Below are 14,449 nucleotides of genomic sequence, written 5' to 3' on the forward strand. Positions count from 1 at the left end.
TCATTATGTAGCGCATGACTGTATTTTGGAGGTGGAAACTGCAAAACTTGCTGATAGACTTGGATAGGGGCTAGGGGGCTGGAGGAAAAGGAAGAATCAAGGATGATACTCAAATTTCTTGCTTGAGCACCTGGATAGACAGTCTCTTTATTGAGATAACAGAGAAGGAGAGAAATAGTTCTGTATGTTCTGAACTTGCTAAGCTTATGTGTTTTTCATATGGAGATGTCAGGTGAGCAGTTGGGCTGAGAGATTTCAGTGAGAGACATAGATTTGGGAGTTTTCAACATAGAGATGGCATTTAATTTAAAGTCATGGGTGTAGATGAGATTATCTAGAAGGAGAATGTGGGAGAGAGAAGAGGGCCCAGTACCATGTCCTAAAGAAATCCAACCTGTAGAGCTTGAGTAGAGGAAGCCCACCCGATGGAGACAGAAAAAGAGCTGTCAGAGAGATCATAGAAAACCGACAGAAACATTGATATAGTCTCCAGGATGGAGAGTGTTTCGTGAGAAAGAGGACATGGTAATCATGTCAACTGCTAATCCAGAAAAGTGGCTCTTGGATTTGGTAACAGAGGTTATTAATGACCTTGAGAAGTACAGATTCAGTGCAATGGATTGAGGAAAAAATGAGAGTTGAGGAAACAAGTCAGTTGTGTAGATCAATGCCTCTCGAACCTTAAGAGATATATAAATCCCCTGGAAATCTTGTCAAAATGTAGATTCTACTTTAGGGCCCATTATTCTGCATTTCTAATGAGCTCCCAGATAATGCCAATGCTCCTGATCCATCGAGCTCATTTTGATTAGCAGAAGCATAGATTAGTGGTTCTCAAACTTTAGCGTGTGTTAGAATTATGTGGAGGGCTTGATAAAATACGATTCTTGGACCCACTTCAGTGTTTCTGATTCAGTAGCTCTGGGGTGGTACCTGAGAATTTGTATTTTCTTATAAATTCCCAGGTGACACTCATGCTACTGGTCTGGGGATCACACTTTGGAAACCTCTGGTGTAGATGTTTTTTGGAGAACTTTAACTGTGACAGGGAGCCAGTAAGGGAAGTTTTTATTAACTAGAGCATATATATATATATATTGTCTTTTTCGTGACCGGTACTCAGCCAGTGAGTGCACCGGCCATTCCTATATAGGATCAGAACCCGCGGTGGGAGCGTCGCCACGCTCCCAGCGCCGCACTCTCCCGAGTGTGCCACAGGCTCGGCCCAACTAGAGCATATTTATGCTGACAAGAATGATACAGTAGATAGGGAGAAAGTAATGATGCAGGAGAGAAAGGAAATGGAGAAGTGAGATCTTTGAGAAGTTGAAGGGGATGGCACCAAAGCATGTGTTGAGGTCTTGGATTTTGTTAAGAAGGAACATGTATCCTTAGTTATAGCAAGAGAGAAGATGGGTCCAGGTGCAGATGGCTTATAGATTTGATGGTAGGCAGGTAGAGCACCCCTTTGATGGTTTCTATTTTTTCAGTGAGGCAAGGGCAACTCTTGAGGGAGGGGGGTGAGTTGGAGGTTTGAGAGAGAACATGTCAAATAATCACTTTGGAGTAGGAAAATGAACTTACTAAAAAAAAGTGGTGGTATTGAGAGCTACTTGAGGTTAAGGTTAGAAATTAAAAGTGAAATCAATCTGTCTGATTGTGCATTCTGTTTTCTTCAACCACAGTTAGTTCCTTGGATTCAGACATGGGTAATTAAATGGTTGAGATCACCCAAAGTTAGACTTTACTCAGGTGAGCATAGAGAGAGAGAGAGAGAAGAGAGAGGTGCAAGGGAGCGATTATAATCATGGAACAAAAAGGGAAATGAAGACAGGAGAGGGCTGAAGGATAGAAACAAGCAATGATGAACAAATTGTTCTAGTCAACGTACGAGTAAACTAGTAATAGACTAAAAAGAGATAGAAGGTTTGTGATGGAAAGCAAGTGTTAGCATTCAGAATTTTGTAGTTGGAGCAGTTTTTGGTGAGATTAGAGGTCTAGGGTGTGACCATGAAGGTGACTGGATGAGATGGAGTGTCCTAGAGAGGTCAGGAAACAGAGGATGTTGGATGTGCTCTCCACCTGGGTGTTGAAGTTGCCAAGAATAATGACAAGCTGGGAGTGGAGAGAGACTTTCAAATAGGAACTAACTCTTCAGTGAATGATGGAAATTTCCAGGTCAGTGGATAACAGCAGCAGAGAGGAAGAGATGGTTTATCAGGGTTGTGAACTGGGGCTTTTATACAACAAATGAAAAGTCATGGTCTGGAAGTGGTAAAGGTTGGCAAGGAGGACACCTGCCCCACCTGCTAGCCATGAGTTATCTGAGAGAGAATGTCCTCTGATGGCAGGTTTGTACAAGAAGTATTGTCTTCTAGGTATGGTCTAGTTTCCTGGAGATGGAAGGGAAGCTCAGAAAAGAGGTTGAAGATTTACAGTTTATTACAAATTGTGAGTTGAAGAGTGAGGGCATAGTGTAAGGATTTGGAGTGAAGGGAGGGGAACTAGAGTTAGTTACAGAGTCGTAAAAGAAAGTTTGGTGATAAAAGATGACCAGAAAGTCTTAGATGCCCATTTGAGACTGAGATAAACATGAGAGTGAGGCATGATGGAATTAGCCCAATTTGTAAAAATAAGTAAAATACACCTCAAAGTTTTTGCTGTAGATGTCCTATATGATATAGCCTCTGCCTACATCTCTGACCTTGTCCCTTTCTACTCTCCACTTCACCCTGTGTTCCATCTACACAGGCCATCTTCCTCTTTTTGTCGCTCCAGCATGCCATACTTTTCCTACTTCTGTTTCTTCATTTGTTTGTACTTGCTCTTCTGAGAGATAGCATAGCCAAGTGGTCAACAGCATGAGTTCTGGATTCAGACTCCCTGCTCTGCTATGGCAAGTTATTTAACCTCTCTGTACTTTAGTTGCCTTATTCGTAAATGGGAGAATGATAATGGTACTTCATAGGGGTGTTGGGGAATTAAAAGGGCTAATTAAAAAAAAAAATTAAAGGGCTTAGAACAGTTTTTAGTATGCAGTAAAGATTCAATAAATGTTAATATTACCATTATTATTCTGCTTGAAGCTGTTTTTCTCTATATCTTTACATGGCTACTTTCTCATTTAATTCTCAGCTCAAGTGTACTTTCTCAGAATTCTGGCTGAAGTAGCATAACCCCACTGGCTTTGTTTAGTCCATCACTCTGTTTTATTCAGTCATAGTATTCATCACTATTTGAAATTATTTTTTTATTCTGCTCTTCCCCACTCCCTGAGGACAGGGATTTGTTGACTTGTTTCCTACTGTATCTCAGCCTCTAGAATGTGGCAGATACTTTGTAGGTACTCAAGAAATATTTGTGCCAACTCATTGTCCTGAAAACACGGTAGGTTCTGATGCCTCTACTCTGATCAGATGGCGTATGGTGGCAAGGTGACAGTGAGGCCTCAGCAGAGAAGGCAGACAGAATCCAACCCTTTATTTATTAGTCTGCTGGTTCATCTAGATCGGGTGGTTGCCCATTTTTGTAAATTTTGTAATGTTTGTTAGAACATAACCACACCTGTTTTTTGACTTGTTAGCTGGCTGCTTTCTGTCTACAACCACAGAGTTGAGTAGTTGCAATGGAGACCTTAGGGCTTGCAAAGTCTAAAATATTACTATCTGGCCTTTTATGCAAAAGATTTGCCGACTCCTCATTTAGATGCCTAGAAAAAACTAGAAGAAGACACCAAACATAACAGAAGTTTTCTTTGGCTAGTGGGATTATAAGTCATTTTAGTTTTTATCTCTACACTTTTTTTTTTGTATTTTGTTATAGACCCATTTCATTTGGAAATGAAATAGCTTTGCAAATACTCAAAATTGGTATTTAGAGCACTTTTAATGGTGGAATTTTCTTGTTTGTTTTTCTTTTTTTTCACTTAGTGCTGCTTTTGACACAAAAACTGGGTTACGTGTGGCAGTGAAAAAGCTATCCAGACCATTTCAGTCCATCATTCATGCCAAAAGGACCTACAGAGAACTGCGGTTACTTAAACATATGAAACACGAAAATGTAAGTTATTCATTCAAGGATAAACTCTGTTTTTGAGTAGACTGGAAAAAGTTGTGTTTTAATTACTGCAAATGGAAATACATTGGAGTGCATCAAACTTTGGTACTTGCTTTTCATATTGGGGTATTAGTGGCTACTGAGTTATGTCAGGTCAAAGCCTTGGAATGAAAATGGTGCATCTTCCTGGAGTTCTAGTTTTACTCAAAGATTTTTAGAAGGAGAGCATTTTTAAAAATTCTTAAAAAAGGATATATTATGAAGTACAATACAAAATTCAGAAGAATTTTTAAGAGAAAATATTGGAAAGAAACTATTTTTTGGTGGGTTTGCTTAAGTCTATATTATCAGAATATGAGGGTCCATGCCTCTTTTGTGTTATTTTGAGTTATTTCATTGGAAATATTTGAGGAAGAGTACCTTAGGCTCACTGAAAATCTTATTAAAGATGGCTGTTATTTTATGTATACTTTATTTTAATATTATGATTTTTCTTTTTAACCTTTTTGAAGAGATAGCTTTTCCAGATTCAGGTCTCTTAATAAATGTGATAGAGACGTTTAAGTTACATATAATTTTTTCTTTTCAATCAATTTGGTAATTTGAGAACAATGCCATTCTGCAAAGGAGTGCTTACAAATCCTAATATAGTAGGTAAGTAGATATAATTGTAATATTAACTGAAAGTGAAAAAACAATTGACTGAAGACACTTATTTTTCTGATTTTTTTTTCCAATTTAGGATATGAGCTTTATTTTTCAAATCCCACTTGGGAATTCTTTTTATCTTTTGATATTGAATACAAAGGAAAATGATAATTTTGCCAGACAAAATTTGATGAGGAAGAAAATCTCCAAAATTATGAACAAGAATAAAATAAAAAATCATAATAACAATAATACTAATATAAAAAGTTTAAAGAAAACATATATGGGGGGAAAAATGAGATCACCTCCTCCACCCTAATAAATCTTTTTTTCTTAATTAAGAATTTTATTTGAATCAAAACAATCACATTGTTTTCAGTGACATAGTGAATGACATGTAAACATTTATAATTAAATACTACAGTCTATTTTTTATCTTTCAATAATATTTGCATTTCTTTTTTTTTCAATTTTGCTACCTCAAAATTTAATCAAAAAGAAAACTTCCCAAAATAAATACATCCATTTAATGTTGGCTTCTACTAAACATTCAAGCAATACAAACATATAAGGAAAATAAAAAAATGTTAGAGGTACAGATGGAAATTCAGAGATAATTTGTCATTTTAGAAGCCTATTGCTTCCAAATTATTATTATTATTATTATTATTATTATTATTTTGCTGTGCTAGGGGAAATTTATACTTGTAAACACCTATATTAAAAATAAGAAAAATCTCAAATCAGTAATGCATACTTCTACATTAAGAACATAGAAAAAGTAGATAGAGCAAACTGAACCAAAAGCAAATATAAGTAGGAAATAAAGATTACAACAAATATATGAAGTAGGGAATTAAAAAACAATAGAGAAAGTTAACAAAACCAAAAATTGGTTCTTCAGAAGGATCAACAAAATTTGTAAACCTTTATCTAGACTGACGAAGGAAAAAGAGAAGACCAAAATTACTAAAATCAGAAATAAAATGGAAGCGTTATTATGTTGTCAATATGGCTTCTTGTTGTGGTAAGATTTAGTTTCTTTCTCTTTCTTGTTTGCATTTTTGCTCTACCAGTGGGATTTGTTCTTTTTTGTGTGTTTGTGATAATGATTAGCATTTTTTGGATTCCAGGTGCAGGACTTCCTTGAGGATTTCTTGTAGGGCTGGTCATGTGGTGGTGAGCTCCTGCAGCTTTTCTTTGTCTGGAAAATACACTGTTGTTCCCTCATTTTTGAAGATTAGCCTTGGATATAGTGTTCTTGGCTGGTAGTTTTTTTCTTTTAGTATTTTGAATATATCATTCCATTTTCTTCTAGCATGTAGAGTTTCTGTTGAGAAGTCTGCTGTTAGTCTGATAGGGGCTCCCTTATAGATGACTTGACACCTTTCTCTTGCTTTTTTAAAGATTCTCTCTTTGTCTTTCAGTTTTGTCAGTTTGACTACAATGTGTCTTGGAGAGGATCTTTTTGGGTTGATTCTGTTTGGGGATCTTTGAGTCTCCTGGATCTTAAGGTCCATGTCTCTCCCTATACCTGGGAAGTTTTCCATTATTATTTTGGCGAATAGGTTTTCCATGCCTTTTCCTTTCTTCTCCCCTTCTGGAACACCCATGATTTGAATGTTTGTGCACTTAAGGTTGTCTGTTCCCTCTCTTGGGTTTTCTTCATTTTTTAAAATTCTTTTTTCCTTTTTTTTTTGGTCCACCTGGGTTATTTCAAAAAGACTATCTTCAAGATCAGAAATTTTTTCTTCTGCTTGTTCTAGTCTGCTGTTTAAATTATTGGTTGTGTTTTTATTTCATTGAGTGGGTTTTTATTTCAATTTGATGGGTTCTGCTGTATTCTTTTTTAAGGTATTAATCTCTTTGTAAATTTCCTCCTTCATATCCTGGACTTTTTTTCTTGTTTCACTATATTGTCTGAGTCTTCTAGTATATCGGTGAGTTTCCTTAAGATTGTTGCTCGGAATTCCTTTTCACTCATTTCAAGGGTTTTGTGCTGTATAGGGTCTGGTATTTAGGAATTACTGTATTCTTTTGGTGGTGGTGTATTTTCTTGGTTTTTCATATTTCTAGTATCTCTATGTTGATGTCTGGTCATTTGGTCAGTTGCTTTTTCTGTTACTCTGGAGTGGGCTTTGAGGAGAGAGACGTTCTCTTTTTCTGGTCTCCACTGGTGACTCTCCTTGTGTCAGTGCAGGCAAGTGTCCAGTGGGCCATTGCACAGTGGCTGTGGCTGCTGCTGTGGCATCAAGCTGCTTTTTCATCAGCTGTGTCTGTGGCGGTGGCTGTGATGGGCCACCTGTGTGGAAGTGGTGTTTTCAGCATGCTCCCTTGCCTGCTTTCAGACAGGGGGTACCGCCCTTGGCTCCTCGTTTAGGACCCTGGGAGTGCTCTCTTGCCTGCTTCCAGGCCTATTTTTCTGAATTTTAAAATCAAGTTAAGAAGAATTTCTGTGACTGCTGTATGATAGGTACTGGGAAATTTGTAGTATTGTAGAAACAGTGGCCATAGAGATTTTACAGCCCTTTGGTCCTATTGATTGTCACTGTGTAGAAAAAAATTCAAAGTCTGAATTTATTACTTGACTATTCAGACTTTTTTAATAATTGGATTTTTTTCTTTATAGTAAGAAAAAATTGCAGGTTTGTGATTCTTTATTCATATATATTTGTTTCATTAGTACAAGTTTCTGCTAAATTGAGAACATTAGGACTTAAATTTATAATTGGATTATGGATGCCATTATAATCAGCTGCAGCTTTTTATTTATTTCCGTGTATTATTTTCATTGCATACTATTGAGAAAATCCTATTTTCTATAGATAATCTTTATTCCTAGGTATATGAGGATACTTCAAAAAGTTTGTGGAAAAACAGAATTAAAAGATAATATAAGTCTTTCCATGAACTTTTTGAAATATGCTCATAATTTTATGAGAGTAGCTATGTGCAAACCTGAATTTTTTAAAAGCTCAGTGCAGAGCTGCAGCCTTCCTAATCAGTGGCATGTTTATAGGAAGCTGAGATATGTAGAAAAAGCTGGCAGGAGAAACTTTATTCCTAGGTCTGCATAAAATCAAAGTGGCCTGGCAGCTAAACTGATATGTGTTTACATTTGGTTTTTAACACATTGGAGTGTGTATACTGTTTTCATTATACATTAATAAATGTGACAGAAACATTGTCACAGCTTTTTAAGTATAAATAGTATTTTGAAAATGTAATGCAAGTTGAACATTTATGGAACCCCAAAGCACCTCTGAGAGGCCCTGGGATCCCACTGATGTAGCCTTTGCTCATTTAAGAACATCTGGTTTAGGATATTGCCAGTGCTACACTTTATTGTTTTGCTTTTCTTTATAGACAATTAATGCTAATTTACTTTTTATTATTTATTTATTTATTTATTTGTGTTTTTATTGTGGTAAAAAAAAAAATATATATATATATATATATATACACATACATATAATATAAGGATTGCCTAAGCCCTTGTTTAGGGCAAATTTATTTTGGGTGATCTGAATCTATGCTTTGGCTTTTCTAGTAATCATAAGAAACACACATGTTTAGTTTTTTATGGCTAATTTTCTGAAATGAAATACTTTGGTATGTCTTATGTGATATTGGGCTGGCTACATTTGGGCCATTCTGTGCTTGTGGAAGTAGGGAGGCCACAGAGTGATGGGACACAATTGATGTAATTTAGGAAAGGCTACAAAGACTCTTTCAAAAAGAGGACTGATAGTATTAAATAATAGGACTTTAATTTACAGAAGTTGTTGTGTAAGTGGCTTGCTTCCTAGCAGTCCATCTTTTTTTATATTGATATTTAGGTTCTAGCAGTGTAGGATCACCTGGATAGTAGTGGTTTGTTGTTTGAACAAAAGAAGGCACATGGCTGAATGTCTCATAGTTCTCTATTCTGTTGGCAAATGTTTGAAGGGAGAATGGGAAGGGGCCAAAAGATTTGACTCAATGTAGAAAAATCCCTGCATTTCAGTCTGTTCTACAAACGTTTGTTAGGTGCTTACAATGTAAAAGTAGTTTTTCTCAGTAAAGAACCAAGACTTTCAATAAGTTTAATTGAGGATTTTCAGAGGAATTCCTCTCTTTCATACCCCTCTTCCTCTTTTTTTTAAATGACCTTTTTTGGGGTCACCATCCAATTTTTAGCTAGTTGCCAGGCCTCCAAAGACAGCAGCAATAGTAGCTTAAAACTCTTGAAATTTGTAAGTATTGTTAACAAATAGAATTTTTAGGTGCTAGAGTGCACATGTGATCATTTTAAAAATGCCTCTGACCCAAAATTAGTAGTTTGTCTTGAGTTATTTCTTCTTTTAGTGATAATGAATGACAGGTATACATTTATTAGGTGGGTGATTGAATTAGGAGATGTCCTCTGTGACTGTGAGAGTTGTTCTCTGAACAAGGTTAGCTGGCCCATTCCTGATTGAACTTGTGACCTTGATCTCATTAATACCTGCTCTAAAGAAAGATTAAAGGGAGACAGACTTTCAGTTGCATCCTTTTACTGTCTGGGCAGATATTGCAAAGATTGATCACTTATGGGCCTGGAGAACTGTATGTTTTGAGATAAAAATAAGGGAATCTTTCATTAATTTTATTTGGGAGCCTTAGTTTTAACCTTACGATAGACCAAGTGATTGTTTTAGTGTGCTTGTGTGAAAGACATTAAATGTAAGTAATCACTGAGTTAGAGTGTTTTCTTTTTGGGTGCGTGCCAATTTAATAAAAATGTATTCTATTTGTCAGCCTTTGGACTATTGTGGGATAATCATTAGGGATTTTTGCTGCTTATTTGTATTGTAAATGTCTTTTCTAAAAATTTGATCCCTGGGTTACTTTTAGGTGACTGAAATCATATAATGGAAGAAGGAGTAAGGAAATAAACCAAAATATGTCTTGAATTAAAGGAAAATTTCCCTTTAAGAAATGAGAAATGAATAGATTATGGAATATTCCTCAGGTGTTTGCCAAATCTATTTTAATGCTGGGAAACTTTTGTTTTAGATCATTTTCCTTATGATTAATATTCCATAAATATGATTAATGGTGGAGGGGCATTTTGTAAAAGCCCACAAAAGATTTAAAAATACTTTGATGTAACATGGGTAGTTTTAATTTCATAAAACTGTTGTTTTTGATGTGCTTGTGTTAAATATTGTAAATATTATAAATATTTCCTTTTTAGGAAATTTAAATTTAGTAGGGTATTTGCTCGTCTGCTTTCCTCTATTAATTTTTCCAAGTTAGTTCATTGTTTCTTGCAGCCATGCTTTTTAATCATTTGAATGATTTAGTTTTAGCTTTATGTCTCAAATTCTGTTACTAGAATAGTGCTTCAAACGCTTTGCTTATATGTGCTGTATTTTGTAATTCTTTATAAAACTGTAAGGGTTACAGTCACTGCTTTTTCTGTTTACCCACATGGAGTCAGTCCTTCCTGTTAGGTACTTTCAGATACATTGTCTCCTTAATCTTCCCCACAGTACTGTGAAAATAAGCAATGATAACTCCATGTCTTTCATGTGAGGAAAATGGGACTCAGAGAAGACACCAAATTTATTTGCCAAATATTATTTATTTACCAAATATGAGGGATATACAGAGATTCATATTATCTTTTAATTCTATTTTTCCACGAACTTTTTGATGTACCCTTGTATTAACTGAACTCCTGCTGTATGCCAGGCACTATTCCAATTGCTGAGGTTATTAGAATGAAAAAGACATACGCTCATCGATACAAGACATCACAAACTGATAGTGGGTTCAAACTTATCTCTGTTTGATTCCAAAATGCTTGTTTTGTTTGCAGAATGAAATTGGAGCTTTTATTTGAAAATATTTTATATTTGTTTTGGTCTTTGAGGAAACTCTTACATGTGTAAATCCTATGTAAATCAGATATCTTATGGTTTAATTTTATTTTGATATGAGGATGATTTTCATTAAAATAATGTAAAACAATTTACATTGTCCTAAACATTTCTCATTATATTGAGGAGATGGAGCATCTCTCATAACAAGAATTAATGATAAGAAAATATTCAAACAGGTGAATAAAATTGACTTCTAGATATTAGCTACCTTAAGTAGAAGTGGGTGTAGGAGAGTGTGATCAAAAGACCAGAGGGTTTAAGCCAGGCATATACCAAACTAAAGGGAAACAATTATGGTTTAGATGGGTAAGGAAGAAGAAAATGGATTTTACTTAAATTTAAAGCACTATTCAGAGGGTACCATATAAGGTTACAGATGCACTATTGGTAGGAATGTAAGTTGGCTTCAACTTTATGGAGGACAATCTGACAATATTAAGATCCTTAAATATATTGGTGTCCTTTATTTATTTTTATTTTTATTTTTTTTAAAAGATGACTGGTAAGGGGATCTTAACCCTTGACTTGGTGTTGTCAGCACCACACTCTTCCAAGCGAGCCAACCAGCTATCCCTATATAGGGAATCCGAACCCGTGGCCGTGGTGTTATCAGCACCACACTCTCCCAAGTGAGGCACGGGCTGTCCCTTATTGGTGTCCTTTAATTGTGTAATTCTATTTATTGAAATTTATTTTATGGAAGAAAATATGGGATGCACAAAAAAAATATGTCTTTTTGCAGATATATATGCAAATGTCCTTAAATGTCCAAAGAAAGGAAATTGGCTAAATAGTCGTATACAGAAGTGATAGATATGGTATATACAAATATAATTGAGAAATATTTAAAGACATGAGAATAGTCATTACATGTTAAGTGAAAAGGCAGGATATAAAACTGCATGCATAGTATAACCCCAATTTAAGTTATATACATCAGAAGAATTAAAAGGAATATATCTCAGAATGTTAACGATAGTTATAATGTGTGGTACTGTTATGGGTAATTTTGGTTTTCTTGTATATAATTGCCTGGGTAAGAATCTGAAAGGTAACTCTGTATCTCTGTCTTTGGAACAATTTGCATGAACTTGAAAATCTGATTCCAAGCAGCCTCCCCACCCTTTGCACTGCCCCCCTCCCCCCATCAGTTTCAGGTTAAGGCTGTATAATTGGAGTTGCTTTTAAAAGTCTGATATTTGTTTTTGTTGTTTTTCGTGTGTGACTGGCCACAGGGATCGAACCCTGGACCTTGGTTTTATCAGCACCAAAAAAAAGTCTGATATTTGTATGAGTAGAGTAACATTCTAATTAGAAGTTCTCTTTTCCATGATAATGTTTTGAGTGTTGATATTTCAGAGCTGTTTAACTTGGTGTTTTAGAACAGCGTGCTAGTGAGGCCACAGTCATGGGTTCCATTTTCATGAGGGTCATTTAGCTTTCACTTGTTTCATATCCAGATACCCTTAAATCTGACTAGGCATATGAGGCTATAGGAATAAACAAACCAAAGTGCTTTTCTTATACTCTCACTCACCGACACCAACACAGAAGACTTCTGTGAGCAAATGGGTAGAGGTTTTCCTCCACACATCAAGCAAGCAAGCAAGCAGTTCTGCAGTGGACACCAGCTGGGTGTCCTCCAATTCAATTTTGGCACTGTCTACCTGGAGATTGTGTTGCTTTACCTATGCTTCTGACTGCCTGGCTATAAATCAGAGTTCCGATGACCTCCTCCTTGGGTTTAATTAATCTACAGAGCAGTTCTCAGAACTTAGGGAAACACATACTTACGTTTACTGGTTTGTTTTAAAGGTACAGATGAAGAGATGCACAGGGTGAGGTATGGGGGAAGGGGTTTTTGGGTTTTCACGGAAGCTTCATTACCTAATCATGATTGAGCATGGACAACCATGTAGAAATGTGATTGGACAAAAAGGGTATGATCTACTGCTATTAGACCGAGTGGGTAAACCTAGCAAGGCCTGTCTGTTTAGATTCTTCTTAGGGCCTGTCTGTTTAGATTCTTCTTAGCCAGTCTGTGCATCCTCCCAGGTACGGGGCAGGACCTCTTCCAAAATGGAGGTCATATAACCTACTATCAAACAAAGTCAGAGAATTCCTTTATGGCAAGCTCCAAGGTAGAAAGGCATGGGAAGATTAGAGTCTTGCTTGGAGAGAAAAAGGAGCAGGAGGGCAGAAAAAGGTCAGAGAGCAGTCACTTAGGAAGTAACAAGGTGTGTGGGAGGTATGAGGCAGGAACTGTGTGTATCTTAATATCACAGCATATTACAAATGAACCATATTATTTCTTGTTTGCCTTTTCAATGCCTAGCTTTGTAGAAATGAGTGGTTTGGGTTTTAAGGGAGTGGGGGAAGAACGTGCCTGTGTGTGGATAAATCAGTATAAATTCATGAACAGAAAAACTGCTCAAAGACAATGGATTACTGAGTATTAAATAGCTCTTTGTTTTATCCTTGTATAAAGATAGCCTTTTTTATTTTTAAATGGTCTGATTTAAATACCTGATAATGATTAAGAAAATATCTTATTAAGATTTTTTATGAGAATAATATCAAGAATATACTGAGAATATTCTGGGGCTTTGCAAATGTCAGTTTTGAAAGCTATGTAGTAACATGGAAGTTTTTCATGAAATACATTTTAAAGAGCAAAATACTAACAACTGTAGAAGCGTGACTTAACTCTTTTTTCCTGTTTGTTAATTCATTAGACCTGCAGTACATATGTAAGGCAGGAATCCTAGATCCTTTTGTCTTCAGATTAACTATTGGCTGTATATTCTAAAGAGATGAAGATTTTTAATGCTGAAATAGGTTATTATGAGAAATAATGTTAACAAAGTAAAAACAAAAGCATAATTTGGGTAGAAAATCAGTTGGAGTGATTAAGTATATGATGTGATGTTATTGTACTGAGGTAGCTGGATTTGGGACTAGTTTCTGTTAAAATGGTTAAGGTCTGATGGTTGCAATAGTAAATTCAATATTTACTTACCGTTTGATTTTTATGTTTTCTTATAGGTGATTGGTCTGTTGGATGTTTTTACACCTGCAAGGTCTCTGGAGGAATTCAATGATGTGTGAGTAAATCTTTTGCATTTGTCTTGCTCAGCTAGATGATGAAGATTAGCTGTCCACTTCTATTAGTAAACCATTCAGCAGTATACACACTTTAAAAAAAAAGATTCTTTAGCCCTTTTCTTCGCCATCGTGGTGTGTGCGGTACCCTCTCTTCCTCGCCATGTCTTCTCACAAGACTTTCAGGATCAAACGATTCCTGGCCAAGAAACAAAAGCAAAATCGGCCCATTCCCCAGTGGATTCGGATGAAAACTGGTAATAAAATCAGGTACAACTCCAAGAGGAGACATTGGAGAAGAACCAAGCTGGGTCTATAAAGAATTGCACATGAGATGGCATACATATTTACCAATTAATCATGTTACCGTATCAAGCTGAAAATGTGGACACGTATTGGGGAAATTCTTTATTTCTGTGCTCTGCACAAGTGGATTAATCATGTAATAAATTACAAGTAAATAAACTTCTGTTTGAACTGCAAAAAAAAAAAAAAAAAAAAAAGATTCTTTATTCTTATTATCCAACTCTTCAGGAAAGCGGGTGGGTAGATACAGAAGATGTCTATCATGGGTGGTGCGTGTTGGTATTTCCGTCATTTCAGTCACATCATGCCGCATTTGGAGAGTCAGTGTTGTGTCTTTGTAAGAGTTCTGTGGGAAAGAGAGTAGAGGGAATTTTGACTATGGTTTTTCTTCTCAAATTGCTTGTGCCAGCTTTTAATGGTGCTCTTCA

General features: G+C 35.9%; 2 protein-coding genes across 6 annotated transcripts in view; both read left to right on the forward strand.

Annotated features, from left to right (window-relative positions):
• MAPK14 (mitogen-activated protein kinase 14) overlaps nt 1-14,449 on the forward strand; it is a 72,081-nt gene that overhangs the window by 18,109 nt on the left and 39,523 nt on the right. For all 5 annotated transcript variants that reach the window (XM_063096452.1, XM_063096451.1, XM_063096448.1 and 2 more), the window contains exons 2-3: nt 3,930-4,059; nt 13,659-13,717. In XM_063096452.1, the coding sequence (XP_062952522.1) occupies nt 3,930-4,059; nt 13,659-13,717 (189 nt within the window). The remainder of the gene's footprint in view (nt 1-3,929; nt 4,060-13,658; nt 13,718-14,449) is intronic.
• Nucleotides 13,817-14,180, forward strand: LOC134377789 (large ribosomal subunit protein eL39). The gene has a single exon (XM_063096453.1). The coding sequence runs from the start codon at nt 13,879-13,881 to the stop codon at nt 14,032-14,034; it is 156 nt and encodes a 51-aa protein (XP_062952523.1). The 5' UTR covers nt 13,817-13,878; the 3' UTR covers nt 14,035-14,180.

This window comes from Cynocephalus volans, chromosome 5 (assembly GCF_027409185.1).
Source record: "Cynocephalus volans isolate mCynVol1 chromosome 5, mCynVol1.pri, whole genome shotgun sequence".
NCBI classification, from domain to species: Eukaryota; Metazoa; Chordata; class Mammalia; order Dermoptera; family Cynocephalidae; genus Cynocephalus; species Cynocephalus volans.